This window comes from Leptosomus discolor, chromosome 18 (assembly GCF_034619465.1).
Source record: "Leptosomus discolor isolate bLepDis1 chromosome 18, bLepDis1.hap2, whole genome shotgun sequence".
NCBI lineage: Eukaryota > Metazoa > Chordata > Aves > Leptosomiformes > Leptosomidae > Leptosomus > Leptosomus discolor.
This window is the reverse complement of record NC_141408.1, coordinates 4,383,097-4,410,482: the sequence shown is the minus strand read 5'-3', so window position 1 is coordinate 4,410,482 and position 27,386 is coordinate 4,383,097. Positions and strand designations below refer to the sequence as shown.

General features: G+C 51.3%; 1 protein-coding gene across 1 annotated transcript in view; it reads left to right on the top strand.

Moving 5' to 3' along the window:
- Positions 1-2,970, top strand: part of ZZEF1 (zinc finger ZZ-type and EF-hand domain containing 1) — a 60,512-nt gene extending 57,542 nt beyond the window's left edge. Inside the window, exons 53-55 of the mRNA XM_086475451.1 lie at positions 608-758; positions 1,305-1,376; positions 1,828-2,970. Coding sequence (XP_086331577.1) covers positions 608-758; positions 1,305-1,376; positions 1,828-1,902 — 298 coding nt within the window. The 3' untranslated portion in view covers positions 1,903-2,970. The remainder of the gene's footprint in view (positions 1-607; positions 759-1,304; positions 1,377-1,827) is intronic.
- Positions 2,971-27,386: the final 24,416 nt, after the last annotated feature.

The window sequence follows — 27,386 nt, the reverse complement described above, 5'->3', positions numbered from 1 at the left end:
AAGTCTCTGTTGTGCTTATGATATTTAATATTTTTTTTGTGTTAATCTGATGATAGAGTCTGAAATTGAGTTTCCTCCCTTTTCCCCCCCCTAGTGAACAGTGTTTGTCATCCTGTCTGTATGATAAGTGGCGTTTGGGTGAGCTAGCTTTAGCTCAGGAGCAGGACGGAGGCAGGGTTGGAGTTGTTAGTAAAGCTACGTATCGATAATTGCCTGTCTGCCCTGGACAAGGACATCGCCTGCTCAGTGCTCCGGTTCGGCATTGTGTAATTCCCAGCAGCGGAGGCAGAGCATTTAGCAGTGATGTCGGTAGTTATTTTACAGTCCTCATCTCAGGAGGCCACTCAGTTTTAGAAAAGTCATTTAGACATATTCATAGATATGAAGTTCTCTCCACTTCACTGATTCAGAATGAAATTTGTTGTGCTGAAACACACGACTGAATTTAGATTTAAAAGTACTTCTTGTGTTACTTCCTTCATTTGTACGTCTGACTGTCAAAACTGTATGGTTTTGTTCTCTTAAATTTGTTTGGGGGTCCCCTCTGCCAGAAACAGGCATAAGGTCGTGGTTACTCACCATTTCATTTAAATTACTTTTTTTTCAGGGACTGTGACCTCACCTTGTTGAAGCCACTTTGGCAGCTTTTCACCCATATGGAAAACAACTTGTGTCATGACATAGCCAAGCCTGGTATTCTCCTTCCTCTTCATCGTGCACTTGCAGAACTCTTCTTTGTTACAGAAAACAGAGTTACTGTAAGCAGTTCCTGTGTTTGTATCTCTCCTCTCCCCAGTGCTGGGAACGACACGTAGTTCTGTGGTAAACTAAACACAGTTTTCCTCTGTCTTGGCAAAGTTCATCAGAGCTTTAGGAACATTAAATGCTTCAGAAACTTTAACAACTTCCTCTTCTGGAGTCTGGTAGCAAATTCTAGTAGAGGGGCATACTGTTGGCTTATCCATCGTGGGACGTTAAGGAATAGTCGTGGGTCTTCCTTGTGCGATTAAGGCGGTAGGCCCTAAAGCCAGTCTTTATTCTGAGGGGAATGCTGATCTAATTATTAACTTAAAGGTGTTTGAATGTGGTTTCCCTTGAGTTGCTTTTGAACATTACATATAAACAATTTGTAATGAACTGATTGCTGTGGTCACAAACTGTGTTCTAGTCCAGGAGTCTTGTGTGTAGTTCTGATACTTTTGGTTCTTGGGGACTGCTATAATGATCAGCATTTTAATGTTAATTAGTAGGATGATGTCTTTGGTAGAAACAGTGGTGTTCATTTGAATGCTTTCTGGCTACAGGAGCTTGGATCTCTACAGGAGTATTTGCTTGCCTTAAATACTGAAGATCATCTTCATCGCTGCACAGCACAGGTAATAAGATTGCACAACCCCGGAGACATGTGGTTTGTGACATTTTTCTGGCAGACAGAGATAATAAATGATTTCCGATTGCCCAGTGGAGTTCTGTAAAATAGATATGAATGTGCTTGGGCTGTACGATACCATGACAGGCCTCTGACATTTGTGCTGTACCACAGACTGGCTGTTGAGCATCATCAGGTGTATCTGTTTTACCCAACTGACCTCTCAACTGCCCAAACGTGGCAATGGGGAAGGGGGCTGGTCTTCCTGCAACTGGAAATGCCATTGCCTTGCTGAAGCTGCCTGGATGCATGAGAATTACTGCACTACCAGGAGACGACCAGTTAGACACGCAGTGGTTATTTATCTGTTTCTGTTTAATTTCATACGAGGATTTCTTTGCACTTTGTGGTTGGGGAGAATATTTGACGTGACCTTTGTTTTTTCTCCTCTCTTCCAGGCCCTGAAAAACATTGCTGCTATCAGCCTTGCCATTAACTACCCAAACAAATCAACAAGTTTCTGGAATGTTTAATACTGGCTCAGGCCGGAGTGCATGGGATAGAGTAGTTTGTCCATAGAACCTTGGAACAAACAGCTTAACTCCGTTCAGGAAAAGTTCCTTCAGCATCAGTGTATGAGCACTCTGCAGCCTTCCTTCCTTCCACCTTGATGTAGAATTTGTAAAAGTAAAAGCGCACTTCAATGAAAAAGCACATCTTGAAGTAACTCACGCGTCGCCTACAGTTATGTATGCACATATTGTAGCATGTTAGAGTAAATAGAACAATATTTTTTTTTATTCGGAGGAAGTAAACGAAAGAAGGTAGCTGAAGTAAGAGAATGGAAGGCCCCCATGTTGGTATCATCTGCTCCCGAGGAAACTTGATTGATGGAACGTGACAGCTTTGAAAATACTGCTGAACTTGGAGTGATGCCATCAGCAGCATCTATTACATATCATTGAAGTGACACAGGCAAACCAGAATCTGATGGGCTGGTGCAGAAATGGTCCACGCTTGAATCCTGTCATGTTTGCTTTTGCTTTGAAGGCTGCTACCCGAGGAAAAGAACTTTAATTCTTACTAAGCTACAGGTTGTAAAACAAATCCTGGGTGATTGGCATAGCAGTTCAAGGATTCCCGTTTCAGAGCATCCTCGTTCAAGTGGTTAATATTTCTCCTGTTCTTTGATTCGATCAGCTGGATCGTCTATTCTTACCTTAATTTATCTCCAATGTGTTACTCTAAATAGTACATTACTCTAGTGCAGAGAGCAAAGGCTGGCCTCCATGCACTAAGCAGCAGTAATAGGAAGAGCTGAGGAACATACATATTTCTTGACGATCACATCTTTACAAGAAATTATTCATGAGGCTTTTCTCCTTTTAATTATTTCGATACTTAGGCTTAGGAGGTCCTTCTCAGTCATGTTGGGAACCCTGACTCGCAGCACTCAGGGTGGGGGTTAATGATCAATCCAGTCTTATCTTACAGAGCAATAACTGAAGGCAATGGCTTCTTAGCATAGAATTACTCTTAGTGAATGGGGAATAAATAGCAGACCTTCTATGCTGAAATAAATTGGCTTTCTTCCTGCTCAAGTATGCTGGTTATTCCCTTTCCAAAGAGTTAAAAAAAAAATAGAAGGATTTGGGGGTGTATTTTGTGTACCGTTATGCAGTATGTAGAGCTGGTCTTGTCAAGTATGAATTGGGAGAACTTTTTGTGCTAATTATCTTCTTCTTCCCTTCCTCACCTCAACATTGGGATATTAAAAAAAAGGCAGCCAGAAGCTTCAGGAGTAACTGAATGCAGGTAGTGTAAGGGCAGTGGCTCTGCCAGAAGGGAATAAGCTTATTGACCTTGCTTGTCCAAAAGGTGTGTGGTGCCCAAATAGCGATGTGCAACGTGCGCAGGAGCGCCGCTTTGGGGGATGACCTCTGAGTTGGTGCTCTTCTCAGCTGGGTCTGAAATTTTAAGGACGGCCAAATCTCCCTCTGAGAGGGAAAGTTGTGGTAATATATTCCCTTTTTTTTTGGATGGCCTCTAGCGCTGTAGTTAAAGGTGTTTTGACTTCTGTTCAGCCAGGGGAGTGCAAAGTGCTTCTTCGGGGGATGAGGTTGAATCATGGTGTGATTATCCTGCCCAAAAGATTTAAAAGTGAAGACCAAGAAGCACTATGCTGAAGCCATTGCCTGCAGGAATGGAGTGGCCTCTTAGCAAGTGAGAATGCCAGAATTCAGGAAAAACATACTATTTATCAAAGACTGAAAGGAGGTGGAGTGGTACTGCTCTGAAACCCCTCCTGGAGTGTGCTGTTGTTGAAGGTTAAAGCCCACCTTCTGAATGAGATCCCGATGGGAAGGGAGTTATCAAAGTTGTGGCGTATCTTTAACACATGGATCATTTTGTTCCCACATCCGAGTAACGTGTTTGAGTTTGCAATCTCACTGCAGGGGTGTCTGAGCGATCCCTGGGGATCCAACTGTTTCACGCTTTCTGATGGCATGAACAGGTTCTGGGAACGGGGAGTTGCTCCACCAAAATGAGACATTTTGGAGTCCACTTTAGGGAGTCGTATCGATGGGACAGATGAGCATTTTGAAATTGCTCTTCTTGAGCAGTAGGACTTTCTATTCACTGCCTCAGTGTGAATCCGTGGCTAAGCAGCCAAGGAGATGCAATGGGCTGATTTGCTAAGGCATGTAGCATGCTGCTGAGATCTGCCTGGTTTAGTCAAAGAAGGCTTTTTTCTTTTTTCACATCAGGGATGAAGACTGTAAATAGCCACTCGTAGAACCTGTCATGGCTCTGTCATACTCTCACTTTTTCCGTTGGACTGTCTTTTTGCTTTCTGTATGAAGACATGAGGCTGCAAGGACGGCACAGGAGTGGCCAGTGTTCCGTACTAGGTGTACCACTTAACTTACTCTACCAGCAGTAACTGGCCTTGTGAGTCAGTCTTGCCCTGAAGGGACTGTCTAGGTCCACTAAATATAATTTCTGCCCACTAGATGGAACTGAAGGACTGTGACCTGAGTTGACACTGAATCTGTTGCTGCCTTACAACTCAATCATTCATCATGGATTTTTTAAGAGACAAGAAACACTGATTTTTGATTTTTTTTTTTTTTCTTCTGATAGTTTTAAAAAAAGAGGAAGAGAATACCAATAATGAATACTCATAGTCAATCACATTTTGAAAATCTTGCAGCAGTTCCAAGTGGATGCAGATGATACTGTTGAATAGTATAAAACTGTCTGGAAAACAGGTATGCTGAAAAAAATGTGCCTAATATAAACCAACAAAACAAAACAAGTTGTCCTGCCTGAATCACCTATGATGTGTTTAAAACAAACCATATTGTTCCTAATGATACATTTGACTTGCTTTCATTAAACACTTAAAAAAAGTTTTATAATTTCTTTTCTTACGGGTTTACTACTTCGCAATTTTTATCAGTTGTTTAAAATATATCAGACCTTTAGATTTATTCCAGTTCAGTTCAACATGTAAAAAGAAAGCTACAGATGTGGGTAAAATATGCAAATGAAGAGAAATATATTGTAAAAATTCTATAAAAACAAAAAAGTACAACCCAGTGTCTGGTTTTTGTTTGCTTTTCTGCTCTCCTCACTGAATGTTAAATGCTTGAATTTGCAGTGAGATCCTGGGGTTTATTTACGAGTCTTCGTTTTCAGTGCCTCTCAGCAAACCTGCTCTTCCTCGTGTGGTTAGGATAGATCTGAAATCGTATCGAACTACGCAGGATACATGCTGCCGGAGTTGTCTCTTAAATTCCAGCCCTGCTGTTTACATTCCGGTGGCCTTATCCTAAAAATGAAGTTTTCCCATGGATATCCATTGGTTTCAGTGCCTGTGTGTGTTTACTTTCAGACCTGAAACACATCTGGAGCCCCAGATGTCACGTGTAAAGCTGAGATTTGCCTCAGTATCTCTTGACTCTAACTAGTGGTGTTAATGGTGAAGGTGCTCGTACCTACCTAATCTGACGGGCTTAGTCTAAAAGCTTATTTACCTCGGGCTTGGCTCGAGGAGAGGATTGTTCAGGGAGGTGTGAGGAAGTCGGCATCTTTCTGTGTTTGCCTAAAGCTGTAAGTTGTTTCCACGTGCTCAGAACGGTCTTATCAGGTAATCATGTTAAATACAAATAAGTAGTGTGATTGTGAAGTTGTGGGAGAGTGCGGACCATTCCCTGAGACAACCCGGTTTGAGCTTTCAGCCGGTGCAAGCAAGGTGATGTCTGACACATTCAGTTTAATCTGCTGTAACATTTAGTGTGGTCCCTGGAATGTAACAGAGGTCACAACCATGATGGTTGGGAACCACTGGTTTTTCAGATCGAGATAATTAAGACTCTTTTTCTTCCAAGAGATCAAAATTAGCTGCAAGCTAACTTATAAGGGTGTGACTTTTTTAACCTACTTTTAGGAGAAGGCTACGCTGTGTTTAAAGCAGAACTGGCCCAAATGCCCTGAGTTTTCCCAGCTTAGCTTGGGTGTAGTGGTTCCAGTTGCTCTTGTATCTTTGCAAACATTAGGGCAAGACCTGCCCTTTTGTTCCATTTTAAATCTGGAGTGACTGTCTGCAAATCCACGAAGGTACCTGCTATAAAATCTGGAGCAGAGCAAGGCCAAGTAGCCTGATTCAATACTTTCCCTTTCTAATGATGAATGTGGCTTCTTGCAGCCAGAAGCAAGTGGTGTTGGGTATCTGCTGGGGAAGTCAGCAGCACAAGCACCGTACCTTGTTTTCAGGGGACAAAGAACCACCACAACCATGGGAGCATATAAAAAGCACGACCTGGTCTTTAGGTAAAGCTACCAGAATGTTGGAAAACAGATTAATATATGTAAAGAGGATGCTTTTCAGTGCTTTGCCAGTTAGTCTGGAGGAGCTCAGGCTGGATAATCCCTGGAACAAGGAACGTGCGTCGGTAAAAGAGCCTGGAAAAACAGGAACTGTGCTGGGCTTTGTAGGGGGAAGCAGAAATCTGGCCCACCTCTGGGTTGAAAGCAAAAAAGTCAATTCTGATTCAAGAGAATAAGAGAGAAATCCACTGTGAATAGGGAAGGAATTGAGTAAGAGGTGAAGGAAGTAAGATTAAAGCTCATTCTTTCCATGATGGTCAGGTCTAATTTAATCAGGACTATTCTGCAGTAATCTCTTGATTTTTACCAAAGAAAACACAAAAAATAAAAAGCTGGTACCTGGCTCAAACCCAGGCTGTGTCACTGCGGTGGGGCTCATAAATGGGGGTGCAGCCTAAGGAGGAATAAACACTTAACCCCCCCCCAACTTCATTTCCTCCAACTGGAAACATCCACTAGCACTCCTGATAAACAGATGGAAATCTCATGTGGTTTTGTAGTGGTCCTTTGCATTTAGAGACTGATTCTTTTTTATTCAAGAGCTGAGAATGTTTGGATTTAGGGAATGCAGGGAAAGAAGTGGAGAAAAGATAACTGGGCTGCCGTGGAGACAGGGTCTTTCCACCGAAGTGTTGGGCAGTTTGCTGGGGAGTTTTTCCTGCTAATGCTCTTCTGACAACTTTAATAACTTAAGTTGATTTCTTGCTTCCATTCCCCACTGTCTGACTTCCCATAAATCTCACTGCATTTTTTTTTTAACATTTGCAGTGCAAATAACAAATATTTAAGCTTGCATTGCATGGAAAAAGTCAATTCTATGAAAACTAAAGAAATGTAAAATTAAAGCACCTGCAAATACTTGGCAGTGGTACCTTCTCCCACAGCCTTGTTTCCAAAACACTTTGTTAGCGCCTCCCAGCACCCGTGTCATCCGACGTGCTCACTCCCAGCGTGAGCGAGTGCCAGACGAGATGCTCCATTTCATACCCACGGTGTGAACTGAGCCCGGGGGTGAGCGCCCTCTCCTCTCCCCTCAAGTGCTCTGGGGAGTGTTCCCCACCCCTGCCTGCCCCAGGCTGGGGTTTGGCTAATCGTGGTGAGCTCGGCTGCATCCTCTCCTCCGATGCCTCGGGGCAGTGGCTCGAGCAATGCGTTTTCAGTTGTCTCTCACTTTTGTGACTTGCTGTAGTGCAGCTCTGTCCTGTCCCTCGCTGCAAGTTCCCCACAAAGCCGCATTTTGCGGCTTCTTCCCTGGGCACAGACGAGACGTGCAGCGTTTCCTTCGGGGTGCGGAGAGACCTGGCCCTCGGGCTTTCTGGCGGTTTCTGACGGTGGCCCTTTGCCGCTCTCAGATGGCGTTTGCTCTCTTCCAGGAGGTGTTGGCAAGGTCGGTGCTAAACATCACACCTTCGTAATACTTCATGCCGAATATCTGACATGCAGAATTCTTTTTAGCTCTTTGTAATGAGTCATTCCCCTTCAACGTAACTCTGTGGAGGTGGGCTGGGAGCTCAGCTCTCACCTCGCTGCCTTTCAGGCACCCAAAGGTGTTAACCTCCACAGCCGTATAAGATTTCCAGTAACCAACAAAACACCTTATTGGACTCCAAAGGAGCTGCTGCTCTGCTCACCTAGAGGCATTGCTGGGGACAAACGTGAAACCGTGTGGAAAGTGGCGAAGTGACCCGCAGTGCGTTTTGGTAATTATTTAAACCAATTCCCCCCCCCATGTGTTTTTAGCCAGACTCACTAAGTTTCCTCAAACTACATGATGAAGTTATTTCTGTGCTGTTGGAGAGCTGCTGAGTGTTGCTCTGGGAGGCTTTGTGGGTTGTGCAGGTATGGCTTGTAGCACAGTTACTGACATCAGCCGTGGGTTGTTGAAGCTTGGTCTGAATTTCTGGGTGACAGTTCCCATGCTAATGCTTGAGGAATCACAGGAAATCCTTTCCCTTATGATTTCATACTTTCTAATCAGTAAAATCATCCTATATGGATTTTTCTCTCTCCAGTAAGTAGTCTCCTGTGGTATGACACCTGTAGTAGGAGGACTTCAATATGCGTTCCTCACTGTGCTTATCTTAAATACGGAATTAAGGTGTAATCTTAAGCACATCTAGTTAAGTGTTTAAAGGTAGGCTTTACATCGGTTTCGTTGCCTTGGAGCCTAAACAGACCGCGCTGTTGACAGGAAGCTCACAACTTGTACGGCTTTCCCTTGCATCCAGCAAAATCTGCAAAGGCAGAAAACAAAAAGATGAATTCTTGAGTCAGGAGAAGTGTTGAGTCAGGAGACCTTTAGTCTCATCGGCTTGCTCGAGAATAAGTCATGTCTGTGTTTCTTACCCTTCTCCTTTACATGAACCACCCACAGAAAACTCATTAATCAAAAATGTCAATGGTTTCCCAGAAATCCCCCCGACCCCCCTCACACCTTGGGTTTTATGTTCCTCGGAGTAGCAGGTTGGGCTTTCTTCTCCCCACCACTTATATTTTTCTGGTTTTTTAATATGTTGTTGTTCCTTCATACTGTGAGCGTTAATATTTCAAGACAGAAAAAGGTTTCATCCTCCGTGGAGTCAATATTGGATACGCTGCTGGATTTAAACTACATCGCTTTGCCTTCCGTAATTTCCCTCCTCACGTTGCTCTGAAAAATTGCATTTTCCTCCACTCATTTGCTGGTCTCAAAATACACTGTGATGCATTTGATCTTTTGGCATCGTATTTTGCTCCAGAAGATGTCTCAGCTTCTTCAAGGCTGACGGCATCTCGGAGGGTGCGCTCTTTGCTCGCTGCCCTCCCCAGCGCGCCGGCTTGCTGCTGTGGCTGCTGCGTTTTCATTCAGTCAAGGGAGGCAAACCTCCCGCAGCGGCAGCACCTGGGGAGCTGAAAATAGTTGCTTTATTTACCAGAAGCTCAAAGACTCTCTGAGAGTAAAGCAAATCCTTTCTGAATTTTGCACTAATAATGCTCAAAACCAGCAGAGCCTGCTGCTGAGAGGTTATAGCTTTTCTTTAGTTCAGTCTGCACAGAGGTGAGGAGGGGATCCATGGATGAGGAGCACGGACCAGTGTCCAAGAGGTCCCGCTGCCTGTCCCCTGTGCTTGAGCTTGCCATGCCCAGTAGGAATTAGAGACACTGCTCTGCCTCATGAGTTGTTCTCCCAGCCAGAATCAGCAGTAGAAGACCCAAAGAAGGATCCCTCCAGTTCCCTGGGGGTTTTTGCCTGCTTTCTTTCCAGTGCTCAATGCACCTTCATGCCCCCTGGGCCAGCAGAGGCTGCAGGGCAGCTGTGCTCAGCAGAAGAGCTGTCGGTGCTGTCGCCTGCCGCCGGGTGAGCAGCTGCTGCTGGTAGAGGGATTCTTCTGCAAAAAAATCTTTTTGACTTCCCAGCTCGTTGCCTCAAGCACACCCCGAGCCCTCACCAGGCAGCCAAGCGCTGAGACTTGCCAGCTGGGAACAGCGTGTCCCATCGTGGGGACCGGGAAGCGCCTGTTCTTGGTACGGCGACAACCCTGGCATACAGCCTCGGCGGGGCTGCCCGCCCCCGGAGCGGCTGCCGGTGCCCCGCGGGGCTGGGGGCACGCTGCCAGCTCTGCCCGGCTCCACCAGCCGTGGCCCATGGACCACCGTGGGGAAAGCCGGGTGCCTGCCTGGGCTCCTGGGGGTACAAGTGTGGGTCAGCTGGAGATGCACCAGCTTCCGTGGCTAAAAGCAGCTCTGCAGCTTCCCCAAGCCACAAAACCTGCGTGTGTCTTTGCTGGGACAGCTCTGCCCTTCGCACTACGCGTTCCTGGGCTCCTGAGCAGGAGGACCTTCCTTTCCCTGGGGGAAAGTCCTGCTCTCCATTTCCCCCAGAAAGCAGCTACTCCTCGCCTCGCCCCGGGGCGCTGCACCTTGCGTGGCAGCGCTGGCCTGGCCTGGGCTTGTGTTCAGCTCCTTGCCCTGCTCAGGACGTGGCTCCCGGCACACGTACGACCATTTTATTGCCAGATGGACCCAGCCACGATGGCACCGCAGGCTGCCGCTGCCTGCAATCTGCTGTCTGCCCAAGGCAGCCCTTGGCTTCTTTTCCTTTAAGGCTTTTCCTCCTTTGAGGATTTCAGAGAACAGCAGAGCCTCACCCAGTTTAGCAAGACGACAGCCCAGCTTCAGCTAACGGAGACCAGAGAGCAGTGATCACTTTGCTTGCACAGGCAGAAGCTGTGGGTGACCATCTTAACTTCTGGCTTCTGATTTTTACACCCCGCTTTGCACGAGGCCATAGGGAGGTTCCTGGGGCAAGAACGTAGATGCCTGCTGCACCCATAAAGCTGCCTGGAGTCTCCTCTTCTGTTCCAGGGCCCGGTTCCTGCAATATTCCTGTGGTCGCCCATGTAGCATCTTCTGGTGTCGAGAGCTGCCATGCTCTGGGCAGCCAGCAGGCTGCCAGATGCCGAAGGGAGAGCCACCACCGCTTGCTTGTTCTCTCAAATATCCCTCGGGCTCCCACACTAGCCCTGAAATAGAAAATTTACTTGCCAGTGAGGTCTGGGCTCCTCTTACCCTGGGCTGCCATGAGCTGTAGGCGTGCTTATGTGGAGTCGAGTGGCTGTATGCGGAGTCACACAGTTTTCAGCGCTGATCCGTGGGTTTAATGGAAACTAGTCTTTTGGTAAGACTCAGGTAAGTCAAAACAGACCATTGCAGCTCAGCCCCAGCTCGTGAGCACTTCAGTATCCAGGAGCCCTCATCTGTGGCAAGACTTGATCTGAGTGTGAATCAATCTGGGCAAAGGCTGGGTTTTGTGTCCTACCACCCATGCCCTGGCAGCGAGCAGCCAGCTCCCCAAGCCTTGCCCTACCCTTGATGGTGCGCCTTCGCCCTCTGCTCCTCTTTCTGGTGGCCCAGCCAAACTCCTGGCTCAGACGTGCCTCCTTTGGCTGTCTTGGAGGTCCCAGGAGGTTTTTTGCTGAGCCATAGCCCCCCCCTTCTGTGGGGGATGCAGGAGGAGGAAGGCAAGACAGGGGCCTGTGGCTATTTGGGGACGCAGTGTAATGGCTTGGGTATTGAGGTGACCCACTGTTGTTCATGGTTTGGCTTTGGGCGCTGCCCTCGGGGCTTTCTGAGTAGCTGCGCAACCCCACAGCCGTGTTTCGCCTCTCCCAGTGCAGGCGCTGCAATGGGAGCAAGGGAGGCTTGAGGGTGGCATCCAGTAAGTCCCCAGGCATTGGAGACCTCTACGAGCCAGTGACCATTAGCCCCAGGCTGCCTCTGCAAATGGTGACACTGGAAGAGCAGCATCTTGGCAAGCAGAGCTGGGGGGATCGCCAGAATAAACCATTCCCTTTGAGGTGCCTGCTGCAGAGCTGGGGCCCTGCTGTGCTGCTGGGAGAAACAGAGCAGCCCCGCTCACGACATCCCCCTTTCCCCAGGCCACCAGGAAACCCCACCCCAGCTCACGTCCCCGGGGATGCTGGAGGCAGCAGGTTTGTACCCACTGCACGTTCCCCGCCCTGCTTTTTCAGCTACTGCCTCCCACAGCCACAGTAGCAGCCCCAGCGCCTTCCCAGGGAGCCCTGCCAGCTAGTAAACCACTTTTAATCTCTAAAGAAGGTCCTTTGTGCAGCCTTTTGTCAACAGGGCCTGTCCCATTGCTATAGCTACGGCCCCTTTGCTGCCGGACACACCTGTTTGTTTTTCCAGCTCCTTTCTGTTGCTCTCAGATTTTCTGAGAAAAGCCCTGCCCTGGTCCTGCGCCCTTGTCGCCCTTCCCGGCTGAGGAAACTTCTTGCTCCCCCGGGACCACATTTCTGCGGGCAACAGCCTCAAACCAGCCTGCTCAGCTAGGGCCCCTCGGCACAGCTTTGTTCACTGGCTTTTACCCTTAAAATCACTGTGCTCGTGGTGGAGAGGGGCTGGGGACAGCGTGGTTTGCAGCAACACCTTGGGAAGGGTGGGGGATGATGATGTCTCCATAACACATCAGTGGGAATTTTGCAGATAAATCATGGGGTTTTCTCACTGAATGCTTTCCCCCCCTCCATGCATAAACCACCCCACCCCAAATTAGTGCTTCTGGGAGATGGGCCTCGTGAACCTACCTGAGCAGCAGGAACAGCCCTGGCTCCTGGGCTGCAGGGCGGAGCGGGGCAAGTTTTCTTTCCCCAGGGCACCCTGTCCTCATGCTGTCCTTGGCACCAGGAGCCTTCCTGGGGGTTTGTGTCACCCTCTAGGGAAGTTAAGAAAATAACATTTATACCAGCTTCTTCCATTGTTCCCAGAGAAAAAACACCCACAGGTGGAAATTGTCTCGGGGGAATTCCCCTTCATCTGCAAACCTTGCCCCTGCGCAGGGTGTTTCTCCTGCACCAGGTTCAGGATGGTGGTTTGCGAGGGATATCAAAAGCATTTCCATGAGCGAAGAGGGCTTATCTTGATCTTTACTGGGGCAACCTGACCATAAGGATCCTGCTTTTCTCTTCCTCCATTTCATTTCTTCCCCTGCCAGATGCAACTGAGGTTTGTCCCTGGCACCGGAGCCATGGGATCCACCGTTTCGGCACAGCCAACCCGCCGGTATTTGCTTTCCCTGCTCCATGCACCAAATCTCCGCGCGGCTGAGTCACGCTCTCTGCTGCCGGCTGACTCACCACCGTGCCGAGATCGCTGGGAAACCTCCGGAGCCAGGCAGAGAAATCCACCCCCAGGCTGGGAGGTTTAATCCCACAGTGCCAGAGCTCCAGCTCTTTCCTCTGGGATCCAAAGCGATGCTGAAAAGGAGAGGGGAGAAGCCTCAGGGGACACAGAGCCCCGGCCGGCTGTGAAGGCGCGGTGGTCCTGGTGACAAGGATGGGCTGCAGGCAGGGAGCAGGTTTCTAGGATTTGGCCCTACTTTTGTGCAAGGTGGCAACAAAATAATTCAACGAAACCTCCTCTTTATTTCGCTGTTATTGCTCTTTATTTTCCTGCCGCTTCAGCGTCGCTTCTAAATATTTAATGAAATTCTATTTTTGATTGATGGGATGCGTTTGGTATGGCGTGTGCGTGCCACCATTTGCAAAAACCCCCTGACTTTTTATGCTCTTCGTGAAACAAGGCTGGGTTTAGCAGCGCTGCTAAGGCCTTGCACCTCGTCCAGCCCCGTGCTGGGCATCCCCCCGTGCACGTGCTGACACCAAGCGCTGTGTTACAGCTGGAAATCTTGCCTGAAATTCCAGCTGTTTAGGATCTGCTGTAACACGAGCCACGTCCCCGATGCCAGCTCTGTGGGGACACGCACGAGGGCTGCTGGGGGGTTGCAGGGGCGCTGGAGCACTGGCACATCTGGGCAGCTGCTCCGGGAGGGAAGGAGCAGTGTTGCGGTGTGCAAGCAGGGAGGGCAGGGGGAACAGCCGGAGTGTTTTAGCCGGCTCTCCCGCTGCTCATCACCCTGCGGTCAGACAAACCCAAGCTGCGGTCGGGTGGAAAACAGGAGAAATCGGTCACGCTCGGTTGGATGTTTCTGTAAGTGAAGAGGGCTGCAGGGAGCGTGGCGTGGCGGCGGCTGCTGACCTGCCCCGCAGTCGGATTTGTCTTTTAGAAAAACATCCAGTTTTGATATTTAAGATTTCCAGCAACGGAAAATTCGCAGCAGCGGCGGGGCTGGGGAGCCAGGCGCTAATTGGCGGAACTTGTAGCAAAAGCATCCCTCCAGCTCTTTTCCATTGGAAAATCCAAGAGCTTTCTCCAACTGTTGATTTCTCACAAAAACTAAAGCAAAACAGGCTGGGTGGGGAGGCAGGGGTGAGGGAAGATCTTGACAATGTTGGAGCAGCCCTTTTCACTCCGTCAGGGCAAATATTTACATTTTTTCATTTTCAAGTTACTCTTGTTTGGAAATCATTTGTTTTATATTGCATTCTGTTACCACGCTTTAAAAAAAATCACAAAGAAAACAAAGTGGTTTTGCAGAAATACAATGTTTTGGCCGAAGCATTTTTCCTAATTTTTCCCTGGGAACATTGACATTTTGGGGCCTTTTCCAACTTGGAAATTTCAGAACACTCTCTCATCCCCATTTGTCCAGCTACAGCATAGAATAATAATTCTTGAAGGGTTAATAATTAATTAATTAACTTTAATTTTAATAATTTTTTAATCAATCCTCAGTGTCCATCAAGCACTTGCACTGCCTGGTTCTTGGGACTGGAGCCATCTGCAACGCTTCCTACGGCCGTGCTCAAACCCACCCGGAGCATCTGCTGCTGCTCCTGTCGGTGCCGTTGCTGCAATTTAGTAGATTAATTAGGAATTGTCAACAAACGAGCACTGCAGGTAGCACCTATAGATCTTGCAAATAGCACTTGGAAAGAAAATCCCAATCACAAAACCATCTCTCGCTGGGCGAGCGCGGGTGCATTTTCCCCCTGGGTATGTGCTGTAACGTCCTTCCAGGCGTGTGGATCACTGCCGTTGTTTTCCCTGCGCTGGGGAGGGTGGGAGGGATTTGGGTAATTAGTGCTGGTAATAGGACCGTAACTAACAGGACCAGGTGAGGGCTGCGTGGCCGTGTCCCTGCCCATGGAGGGAATACATGGAGGGGAGCCATAGATGAGAAGTGAAGGATGGGAAAGGTCCTGGGAAGGCTCAGAAATGGCTCTCAATAACCTGCATGATACCACATCGTGGCAAAATCCAGTCTCAGCTTGGGGTTTTCCCTCAGGAGGTAGATTTGAGACCCGTTGACGTGACTGTCCCCACAACCCTGGTGTGGGTCACAGCGAGGTGGACACTAGTGCTTTGCATCCCAAAATTCATGATGCCACACCTGCTCCCAGGGCAGCGGCTCCAGGCTTGCAATGCTTGTTGGGCCTTTTCTTCCCAAAATCTCCCTTGGCTCCTACACCCTCGAACTCTGGTCCTAACGTCTTTCCTGCTGCGACTGAAGCGTGTTGTGGCACCCATGGATGAGGAGGAACTCCATCCCTTTCATCCTGCAGAGCCGTTCCCATCGGGAGCTTTGCTGCAGGAGGTCTAGGGGGTGTCTGGGGAGGGGGAGAGCCGATGCCAAGGCTCCAGCCCCTTCTCAGCAGTGTGAATCTTGCTGTGCCTGGGGACAAGCTTGAGAAAAGCCACAGTTGAGGTCCTGGGACCGTCCCACAGTGAGCAATGTGCATGGTTGGATGTCATGGCTGGAGGGGTCCCATGCTGCCCAGTTCCTGTGGAAGATCCTTGGCCACCTGCCCTGGCCAGTGAGGCCACCCCCTGCTCTGACCATGGGGAAACCGGCCGCGATGGGCATCAGCAGCTCCTGGCTGACACCTAGCCCAGGGCTGTGGGTTTTGTGTGGGGACCAGGGTGTGGGTTTGAGGACAGGCAGCTCACTGGCTGTGAGTTTTCTGCCGGAAGTCTTCCCTTTTGGTGAAAATGTGGTCTTTGGGCATCGGGTGGGGGGAAGCTTGCAGGTGTAGGCAGCTGGTTCAAGTGTCTGGAGTAGGGCTAAGCTCTGCCTGATCAGCAGGGATGGAAAAGGGCCATTCCCTCCTTTAAAAGTCCTTTGCAGGGAGCCAGTGTCCCTGGTGATGTCCTACCTAGTGTGTGACGTGCGGTGCTGCCTTGTGTGAGCTCTCCCTCTCCTTCCAGTGGGTCCAGCATCGCCTCCCACCCTGCATCTCCCATTCCCGCCTCCAGCTCTTCCCGTGAGCAGGTTTTCTAGACCTCTGGTTCTTTGTGCAGTTTTTTGGGATGCTGCCCCAGTCCGAGGCTTTCAGATGGGGACCCACCTTGGGGTTGTGGGTGCAGCTGCACCCAGCACTGATCCCCCCGGGAGCCTTATGGTGCCGATCTCCTGGGGGTACAGTGTGTGAGCAGGGGCTCCTGCTGTGCCCCCTCCCACTGCTGTGCGCCCGCCGCCCCCGTCCTGGCCCTGTGGCATGAGCTGGGCACCAGTGCTTGGGCCAGTGGCATGGGCACCCATGCCAGCACCATTTATTGGGATGCTCCAGGGAAGAGGCTCAGCAAAGCCCAAGGGAGGCTGGTGGGAGGGCACTGGGGTGCCCCGGCAGTGCTGAGGGGTCTTGGCCACTGCCTGTTCCCTCCTCCCCTCCGGCATCTCCCCTCGCTCAAGCACTTCCTTCCTCGCATCCCGTTTTTCCAGCAATGCTTCTCCTCTGCCGCTCTCTTCTGTCCCAGCAGCTGTTTCGTAGCACCAGCTATTTTGACTACTCGGTTAACTATTTATCCAGACGGAGCGGGCCTGTTGTCGTGCGCCTGGCATGTTTTTTCCATATACAAATTCTGCGCCGAAGCGGAGAGGACAAAGCCCAAAAAGCTCTGCAGGACATCCCGAGCGCTGGGCGTGCTCGCTTTGGCCGGTGCTCAGCCTCCCCAGGTCACAGCCCCTGCTCCAGCCCCTGCCCTTGCCCCCTTTTACATCCAACCGGGGGGTTTTGTCCTCCCTGTCCCAGGTCTTTCCCCTGCACCGGTCTCACCGCCAGACCTCACCCTCCTTGCCCTGGCCCAGCTGCAGTAAGGAACTGGTGTGCCTTTATTTTCCTAGCACTTAATTTTAATCAAATGCAAAGCCCAAACACTTTGCAAACCCAGCGACCCGTGTGGGTGTTAATTGCTGGGGCTGGGGGTGCTGTTTGCTGCCCTGGGAAGGGGCAGGATGGGACCCCTGTCCCCACTGCGGGTGATGGGGCAGTGTAGCCCCGTGGCCATTCCTGGCTCTGCCCAAAATCGAGGTCACGTCAGGTCCCCAGCCTCCAGCAAGGGAGCTCAGGGAGGATTTTGGGACCTGTGCATCCTCCCAGGGGCCCAAACGCTTCACTGGGGCTTTGGAGCTGAGCCTCTGCAGCCCCTACTAGGGCACAAACCCACTCAGCTCCCAAATATGCTTCTTTTTCACCCATTTCTGCTGCTAGATAAAGACTTGGCTTAAAGCTGCCTTTCCCCCAGCAGGGTGGTGTGACCACCTTGCCAACCCTCGAAGTCCCCATCTCCATTAAGGACAAGAAATGGCTTCACCCAGGCACTTACCTGGGCAGATTCCTCAGAGGATTTTCACCTCCATCCCACGCCCTACCAGCACTGAGGATTTCCCCACGAGCAAAAAAAGCCCCATGGCTGGCGGCCAGCAGAGCCGAGGGTGCCCTAACACCCACAGTCCCCTGGCCCACGGCAGGGCCCAGGTTTGGCTGCTCAGCAGCATTTGCATTGAAAATCCCAACTTTGAAATGCAAAAAGTGCCCGACTGTGATGGGAGACATTGCAGCAGGGAGTTTATAGCCAAGCCTAAATATTTATCGAGAAACACTATGTTTTCCCTCTGCTCTTGAATTTCGTGATATTTATTTCCTTTACTCCTTCCTGGGCTGGGGATGAGCAAGGGCAGCCCCCAGCTCAGTCATGCCAGAGGGGACATTTCTCACCGTCTCACAGCAAAACTAGGTGAAATTCAGAAAACCATGCCAAAACGCCCTCCTTCAGCAAAATTTCTTTTCTTTTTCAGCTCTTTTCTTTGCAGAGAGCCTGAAGTTTCCGACCACACTTGTCGCTCGGTGCCTGAAAGGAAAGTTGGCAGCGCTCCGGGCTATTGTCAAACCCCCTTACGAAACTCAAGGATTCCGGCTCCATTTCCTACCCGCCGACCTTATCGAGGTTTTGCGTGCTCTTGGCATTTCTTCATACCACCGGGGGGGCTGCACGGTGCAAAATGCCGGCGGCACTCGGGCAGCACTTGCTCCAATGCCTCCGGCCCCTTGTAGGGGTGCATCCCCTGTGTGTGGGTATTTTAACGGAGATCAGTGCCTCCCGGCACAAATTGTTTAGCAAATTCCCCACTATTTCTATTCAGGAGTTGCCAGCCAAGATTTGCAGAGGGGCTCGTGCGCGTTTGTTGCTTATGATTGGTTGCTGAAGGCTTTGTGACCGCAGCTTGGTGTCCATCCCTGTATCACTCACATGCCCCAGGGTCACCTGGGGACCTCGAAGGTCAGATCTCACCTGCAGAGCACAGGGTTTGCCTTCAGCACGTCTCCTCTTGACGTTCCCACCCTGCCTCTTAGCATGCCTGCAAAAATATGTGCGTGAGTCGAGGCAACGATGCCTCACAGCGGGTGTACAGGCAGGACCAAACCCCCGGGGATTTGCCCCAGCCATTGCAGGCATGGTCTGTCTTTGTTTCAGAGTGAATTTAATGTCACAGCCGAGCGCTGCTGTGTGCTCAAGCAACGCTAAACTGATTTCCCAGGAAGGTTTTTGGGCTCAGACTGGACATTTACAGCAGGTAACTGGCTCCCGTGCCAGGAGAGCAAGCCTTGCTTTTCAGGAGCAGGGACTTGGTACGCAGTCAACGCAGAATCCATTTGTGTGCTACAGCAAGCGCTGAGGGCGCGCGTCCCACGAGCTGCCCGAGGTTTGGGTCACTCTGCTGGACCCTCGGGAAGTGGGTTGTGGAGCTCATTAGTGGGGGATAAGGGACGCAACGTGGGCTGGGTCATCTTCTCTTCCTTGAGAGCTCTCACACAGGAGCAAAGCCATGTGCAGCGGGTGCCATGCTGGGTGCATCAGCAAGGGGTTTAATACCAGGGGGTGTTTGGGGCTTTGCATGTGCCCTGGGTGAGGGTACCTCCAGGGACCCCACTGCCCCCCTGGGACAGAGTGGTGGCAGTTTGTGCTGGATCTGTGCCCTGTGGCCATTGCTGGCATCCTCTGGAGGGCTCGTGGGGAGGTCACTGGAGAGGGACCAGGCACGGGAAAGCAACACGTGGTTGCGCCGCCGCCTCTGCTGACCCACAAGACCTGCACCGCCCCGAAGTGTGTCCCCCAAAGGCTTTACCCGGGGGAGAACCAGGATCCACAGTGCCCGGCGAGGATGTGTCCGTGTGGGTTTGCATGGTGTAAGGGTGCAGTCAGGTCAAAACTATTTATCTTGGGTCCGTGCTGCTCGTGGGGAGCACGCTGACGTCCCAGGACACCGCCAGCCGAGCCCCATGTGCCGTGCCCACAGCGGGAGTGACTGGCTGTGCCGTGTTTGTGCAAAACACAAGTGCACCCTTGGCCGGCGGCCACCGAGCAAGGGCGCGAGGGTGTTGGGCTTCCTCGAGGCCGCCTGGCCCTGGAGATAAGCACCGGAGCAGGAAGCTGCTCGGGCCGTGCTGGGCTAGAGTGAGTTTTGGCTCCTCAGCACGGGGAGGGGAGGCTGGGGCTGCGGGCTGGAGGGCAGCACATGACCTCCTCACCCACGGGACGGCGGTGGGGGGGATGTCCCTGGGGTTTGCCTCGTGCTTTCCTGAGGGGTCTCCTCCTGGGGTCGGTGCCAGCGTGGGTATGGTGGGACTGGAGGAGGCAGCAGGAGGAGGAGGCAGGGCAGCATTGTGGCCAGGAGTACCTGCCAACATCCCCGTCCTACGGCCATGTCACCATCCCCGCTGTGACCCCGCAGGTAACACGTGAGCATCATGGCACAAGCACCCCATGGTCTGTGCCGCTCTCATCCTCGCAGCACCCCGGGGCAACAAGCCCCCCATTTCACAGGGGAACGCCAGCATCGCTCTGGCCAGCTACAGAAACAAGGACATCCCCGTGTGCTCAGCATCCACGGCATCGCAGCCAACATCGCTGCTGGGGAAATGTGTGGTTTGTGCTCTTTGCACAGGGCTTGAGGGACTTCCTAATGCCAGGTGCTTGCTGGGGCACAGAAGACCCTTCTGCCCCATCCAGCTCCAGTGCTGATGTGGGAGCAAGGAGTTGCACACTCTCTTGCAGCCAGCACGGAGGCTGCACGCATCCAGCGCGGCTGCCGCTGACGTTTGTGGTGAGCTGTGTTTTGCCAACAGCATTTAGCAAACAGCCCTGCGCGCGGTGCACAAGAAAGATCCTAATCTGGCTCAAAACAAACAAACCAGGCCAACGTTACCTCCGCCAGCCGATGCAGGGAAAATTCCTGCGCCCTCTGCAAAACAGCGTCTGCCCTCCTCCTTGCCGGAGATAATTGCTCCGTCTACCAGCAAGATTCCCCTGGCAGCCTGTGGCCAGGACATGGTGTTCCAGGGACTGGCTACTTCCTCTGGGGCCATTAGCACTGTCCCAGCCACCGGGGCATTTGCTCGTGGCCATCTCGGAGGTGGGATTCGGTTGTGGAGGGGAGCGGGCAGGGAGCGGGATGAAAGGGTCACTGTGGCTGAAGGCTGCTGGAGGATTGGCGAAACAACAGCTCTTATTAAAAGAGCTTCATATTTGATGATTTTTCCTAAAGGGCTTTTGCACACAAAGTTTCCTAGAGGGCAAAAAAATAATTAATTGGAAAATTGAATTAATTGGAGTAACAAACCAGGAGGTGCACACAGGGCTGAACATCAGCGAACCCAGCACATGGCATGGCCTGGACAAGAGCTACGTACCTTCTTTGGTTTTTTAACACAGTGAAGGTAGGAGAGAGCAATGGTTTGGCTCAGTGGGGCCAGAATTAGCCCTGCCGTGCCTGATTTGTGGTGAGCTGGAGGAGAGGGACCTGACTCATGCAGTCACTACCAGATCATTTAGGGGTTTTATTTCTTTATTGGTGATTAATGGCAGTGTTTCGTTTCTAATGGAAGGAAATAAGGAGGAAATGGTTTCTTGCCTTCATTTGTCAGGGATTTGTTTAAATGGGCTCTCGCATTCCCTCGAAATAGGTCACGATTGTGTATATTCATGGACAAGACGCTGGTTGGGCTGGATGTCAGATGTTTGGATGGCGGAGCACTCACAGGCTTTCCTGTGCGAGGCCGTTCCCCTCGCCTTTCCCATCCCCATCCTCTCGGCCTCACGCCAGGGACACCCTGTGTCCTGCTGCCGGTGGAGAAAAACGAGATGGTTTGCAGTTCCCAGCTGAAGGAGTCTCTGACTCCTATTCCCAGGCCACATAGGGGATCAGTGGTTAATTAGGTGGATAATTTTCCTGGCATCTCCCTGGGGAGAGGCTCTGCCACGGGCAGCATGGGGTGTGCGAGGAGGGTGCATCACTAACAGGAGTTGTGTGCCACCCCCCCCCCCCCCCCCCCCAAGCAGTTTTAAAGCCAATAGTCATCAGGCACAGAGTTTTTAAAAGAAAAATCCCATTTTTGAGTGGAGTGATGGTGTTACCCACAACTCCCCCTGCAAAATGGGGACTTGAAAGAGTCTGGTTCAGGCTCCAAAAAGTTCCAGACCTCCCGTAGATCCTGTGCAGGTGCTTTAGATGCTTCAAGATGGAGCACTGTGAGCATGGTGAGCCTTGCGACCGCTTAAATAGCCCCAAAACGCGTTGGTCCTCGGTGTGCCTGGCACAGCTTGGCGCGGTGGGGGTGTATTCATGGCTGGTTTGAGGGGTGTGGGAAACACAAGGCTGGGGCGGCCACGTGGGCAGGGGACAGCGAAGCCACTGTCCCGTGTCCTTTCCGCCGCCAGGGTAGCAGCAGCAGGCTTGAGACAGGGTCACCGCTGGAGGAGCGTTGGCCTTGTGCCGCGTCTCGTGGGTTGGCCATGCGGTGGGACGCCGTGGGGATACACGGAGGGGGAGGCTTCACCCCTCGTTTCTGCCCTGACACTGTGGTCAGTCTGGCACTGGGGGAGAGTTACAGGGGTAAATAGGGATGTCTGGTGTTTTATAAATACCAATTTCTGGTCATTTTGTGCATTGATGTTGAGACGTTTCCGTGAGTTCAGAGCTTGGGACTGGGGCTGAGGGAACACAGAGCATTGGTCACTCAGGGTGCCTCTCGCCACCATCCCAAAACCTGCAGCAGACACATGCTTTGATGTCCCTGAGGCCCACGGGAGCCAAAAGCATTGCTGATAACTGAGAGTGGAGCCATTTGAAAAATGCATTTGTGCACTGAAAGGACTCAGCCTTTGGAAAAGTTACTCACCTTCCTCTTCATCTGAAATAACACCATCCTTGTGGCCGTCCTTCCCCAGCATCACCACACGCTCTCAGCCTGGCCAGGCGGCCAGAGCCCGAAAATCCTAGCAACAATGACATTGTTTTCTATATTTGCTTCACTTAAGGCTGAGCAGAACCGATGACACACCGTGGAGCTGGCAGTGAAGCTGGTATTGATGCCATCTGCAGAGAGCCGCCTCCTCACTATGTTAAAATTAAATTTCCTTAACTGTTTGGTTTGTGCTTCTCTGGGGCCGGCATGTAGGGTGCTCGTGGTGGGCACCGCAGTGGCCAGCCGGGAGCCAGGGTGACCCCCAAGCTGGAGGATGTCCTTGCACCTTGCACCGAGCACAGATGCGGAGATATCATGGCTCGTTCCCTTCCTTGGCGCACGTTGTGTGCACAGGCTCCTTCCAGACGTCGTGCCCTTCCCATGAGCAGTTTCCAGCAGCAAATGTTCTTGTGATTTCCTTTTTTTTTTTTTTTTTACTCTTTTCTTTTTATCACAGGCTGCTTCTGATGTGGGAGACAAGGACTCAGCTCCTCTCTGTCTTCAGAGAGATGCAGGCTGGGTGGCTTGCGGGCCCTCTTGGGCTGTATGCACCTTTGGATGCTTATGTTTTAAAAGTCAGTTTGGCTCTTTGTGTCTTACTTAAAGTGTACGTGGGGATTCATGATCTTGTGTGATCAGGTTGACTGCAGGGAGAGAGCTTCTGGACTCATAAGGAACCTTGAAAATAGGCAAATGTCATTTTACAGGCTGGGAAAACAGAAAAGAGACACCACAGCCTTTGCTTTTGAGTTTTGGGGGGTGATTTGTTGTGCAAAGCCGCAGGCCTTTGGATGCTTACACAGAGCAGCGTGGTCTGGCCAGGGCTGAGCAAACGTCTCCCTCCTGCATTAAACCTCCCCTGGGAAAATCCATCCGTGGTGGAAAAACCTTCGCCATGCCCGCAGGGTCTCTCCCAGCCCAGCTTTGTGCTGCTACTGTGTAAAGCTCAGAGTGGTCAAGGTCGAGTTCCCGGTGATCCCTCAGAGATGTGGGAACTGCCAGCACAGCCAAGCTCCCGCCAGGCACTGCGGTTCAGGGGGATGAATGAAGCCCAGTCCTACAGCCGCATCCCACTGGTAACAGGAGATGCCCTGTGTGGTTCTCCCTCCAGAGCCGTGAGTTTGGGCCTTAGAGCAGTGAATTTGGGTTGTTTTTTTTTTTTTTTAAATAAATGCTGGATTCTAAATGTATGAATTCTGGGGTTTGCATTTGGAGAGCGCTCACTGCCTGTCTACAGCTAGAAACTTGGAGTGTAAAAATAACGTAAAAGCCAAGATCGGTGTGAGAGACTCCCAGGAGAAGAGACAGGCAGGCACGCAGCACACCGACTCGCATGACACCACTTGTCCCCCACTCAGGGGGCACAGCACAGCCCCAAAACGCTGTTGGGGCCGCAGCATGCCGGTGGGGATCCTGCACCGCGAGGCACGCACAGAGCGGCAGAGGTGGGGAAACGCGGTGGTGGCTGCGGCTGTGGGCACCCCTCTGCCCTCCTCCTGCCCGGCCCCGGGGTGAGCACGGGAGCAGAAAGAGAACAGAAAAGTTACAGCTGGGAGGTGGAAATGACCCAGCGGAGGGGTGAGGCTGGGGTCGGCTCTGCTTAAGCGCTGGGGTTGTGCTCGGTAGCAGCGACGCCATCGGCAAAAGGTGAACTTTAAAATCGCTGACGGCTCCTCGCTGCCGGGAGGAGGAGCTGGGCCAGTTGAGAGTTTGTTTCCCCGCCTAGACTGGGCTACTTTTACTTAGTAGATGATGAAGACTTACAGATACTGAAAATAATCGAAGTAAATCAAAAATGCCCTGGCCCTGATGGCCCCACGAGCAGGCAGCCCTGCATCAAGCCAGTCCCGAAAGAGACTGTTTTCCTTTGACAGTATTTTTCTAGTTCTTCAGTGCAGGATCGATGCTTTTGACATTGTTGTCTTGCTTTTCCTCTTTGCACCTTTGTACAGAAATAAAAGAAGCAGTGTTGGGAGACGCGTTATCCCAAGGGGCTCATCTTTTTCCCTCAAGCTGGGATGTTATTTTCCTCCACGCGCCTGGTCCTGCCGAGCAGCGAGCCCAGCGCAGACCTGAGCTGATGGGGAGCATTTCCCATGGCCATCACTGGAAGCAGAGGCCAACCCCCGGTAGCAGCGCTCTGGCCCGGCGGTATTTTAGGCATCATTGGTTTTGGCTTTCCCACCCACCAGGACCCGCAGGCAGCCGCGTTCGCCTCACGTGCCCGTGCCCAGCAGCGGAACTGCTCGGCATCCTCTGCCCTCTTGGACCGGGTGGTTTGGGGTTCGGCAGGGCCATCCCAGGGCAACGGAGAGCATTTTCTCGGCAGCGGGTGCTTTTGCCGCCCGGGCTGAGCGTGGGAGAGTGCTGCCGGCTCTGTTTTAATTGGCAGTACTCGATCGGCCCCACGAGCGCTGGGCTCGATTACGGCTGCCGGCGTTTACGAGAGGGTACGTTTTCCACTCCGGCGGCGAGGGCAGGAGCCAGGAGAAGCCTCCGCGGCTGTGCCAGGGCTGAGTCACCCGGGTTAGGAGGAAAGGAGTGTGTGTGTGTGTGTGTGTGTGAATTAAACAGTCAATCATGTTTTCAGCAAGCCTGAAATCATGTGTGATATTTTTATTTTCAGATTCCCGGCTTCGATTTTTGTGGCAAGGTTGTTCCTGACATCCCGACCGCAGCGACGCCACGCCGAGGGCAGTCTGCGCCGCGCCGGTGCCGGTGACTGAAGCCTGGCTCCATCCCACCACCGTCCCAGAGCCCTCGCTCACCCCTGCCCAACAAACTGGGGGCTGGGGGGACATTTCGGCAGCTAATTTGCTTTGCAGCCCCTTGATCGCCCAGGGGAAGGCAGGCGCCTTTCCTCTCGGCCACCAGCTCTCCCCTTTCATCCGTGCACGGCCCCAATGGCTGCGGCACTGCAGAGATCCCCAGGAGCCACCTGCCATGGCAGGGAATTGTGTGCAAATGAGAACTGTAGTTTGGGAAAACCCAGGAATGGAGGGAGCCTGCTGGGATGGAGTGGCCACACGAGCCTTTGCACTCAGGTGAGCGAGAGGAGAGTGAAGCAAGCTGTGCCTTTATAAAAAAACACGTAAAAAAAAATAAAAGCAAGCAGAGTTGGCCCGTGGTTTGAGATGTGGTGTTTCTCCTTGGTGAAGCCACACCTTTGCATGAGGTTTGGGGTCTGCATGGAGGCTGTGGGGTGGCAAGCATCAGCCTGAGCCGCTGCTGGCACAAGTGTCCCCAGCGGTGGTGGCCCTGGCTGGCGACCCAGGCTGGACCTGCACAAACACAGCCGAGACATGGCTTGCATTGCAGGAAGCTGGCCAGTCCCCCCCCAGCCCTCCCAGGATCATCCCAGCCAGGCTCCAGCCGTTGAGGCGACACCAGGGTCATCGCTCATGATGTTACTGTACATTTCAGGAATGTGTTTGCTCCCAAAGCCCCAGTCCCTGGAGCCATGCAAAGAGGACAATTCAAAGGGTTTGGGGGTTTTGGGTTGTTTTCTTTACTTTTACCTCCTCAGCCCCTGGTTTCTGGGCACAGGCACAGCCTGAACCTGTTTGATCCAAGCCCAGCGAGAAGATAAGAACAACTAAAGCCACTTGATTTGGAGGGCGCCTCAGTCGTGATGTCTGAGCCAGGAAACCATCACCAGTTCCTCAAGCTGGAAAAAAAAAACAGGGAAAAAATGGTGGGAAAAAAGCTTTACACCTCTTGCAAAGGCCACCGCGTTCAGCGTGAGCAGCCATCAGCGTTTCTGGGCACAGCATCCCAACCGAAATGAGCTGAGCAATCGCACATGTTCTTCCTTTGCGGAGCCAAGAGCTGTTCCTGTCATGCTATATATCTGCTCACTGATTAATGCTGGATGTATTTTTTTTCAGGGAAGACAATTGGAGAAACCGACAGCAGCGTGTTAAGTATTTGGCAAACAATTTCTTCTGTGCTACATGTAGGTAACACTCGATATATTTGAGAGCTATATACAGCTAAATACACATATAGCTTGCTCAACGTAATGTTTCCACTTTTTTGCAGCTACCTGCAAAACGCAGACACTATCAGAAGCTGTAAATACAGTCATCACACCAGTGACTGACAGCCAATTCTCCAAGGCTTTTTGATGCAAAATATTTTTGTGTTTCCCAGGGAACTACAACGGCATTTTGGTCCTGTCCTGCCCGTCCTGCAGGCAGGGATGTGGCTCACACATTTCGGGATATTGATGCACCCAGAGGAATAAGGTGTCCTGGAGCTGTCAGTATTGGTAATTCACGGCAGTGTTGGTAATTCATGGTAAATTTTCAGATGTTTGAGCAGGGCAGGTACCAAATTGGGGTGGTGATGGCTTGGCTTCTCCTTTCAAGTCAAAGAATAAAGTAAAAATTTTGGGAACGGGAGTTACAACAACTGAAATTTTCCATTTTTATCATTTTGGATTCCTTCCCTTCTTAAGTAGACCTAAATTTGTGTCACTTTAAAGTGACAAATTCCCTTTTTTTTTTTTTTTTTTTTTGTTCAGGAAATGTTGGAACAAGATCCTGGAACTTTTTGAAAAAACAAAAATGCGGCTGCTTTTTATTTTTCCCTGTTCCTTCCAGCTTGACTCCCCAGTCAAACCGGTCCCTTTTACCCCTGGTTGCATTTTTTTTTTGCTAAAAAAGCATAGTAGGGTCACTGCCATATTTTCCTGACTGGCAGAGAAATTCGCAGCCTGGACTGCCCATCCCAACACCGTACAGAAACGTGCTGGCTTACCTTTTTTTTTTTTTCTTGTGGGCTTCCCTGCCTCAAAGCAGAGGCTTTGTGGAGGTTTGTCTGGTTTCCCTTTGTTCAGTGCTCACGAAAGAGAAAGAGGAAGGAAACCCGCCATCGCTCGGCCTGATGCTCAGTTAAAAATAGCAAGGCTGGCTGTGCTGGGGTTCCCATTCTCGCTAAAGGTCACTTCCCCAAGCCCTGCCGCTGAAAATATGCCATCGACTGTGCCGTTTTGGCACGTTTCTGATGGTTTGGAGGTAGCAAAGAGCCTGAAGGAAGGAGGGATGCTCATGGCCCTACAAAGCTCAGCACTGGACCGCACATGGGTTTTATTTTCCACCCTAGTGAACCACAACCAGGGTCCCCTCCTCGGGGTCGGGGTGTGACAGCCACGGTGGGATCTCCACAGCTGAAAAGCTGAAGAGGGCACATCCCGGCCC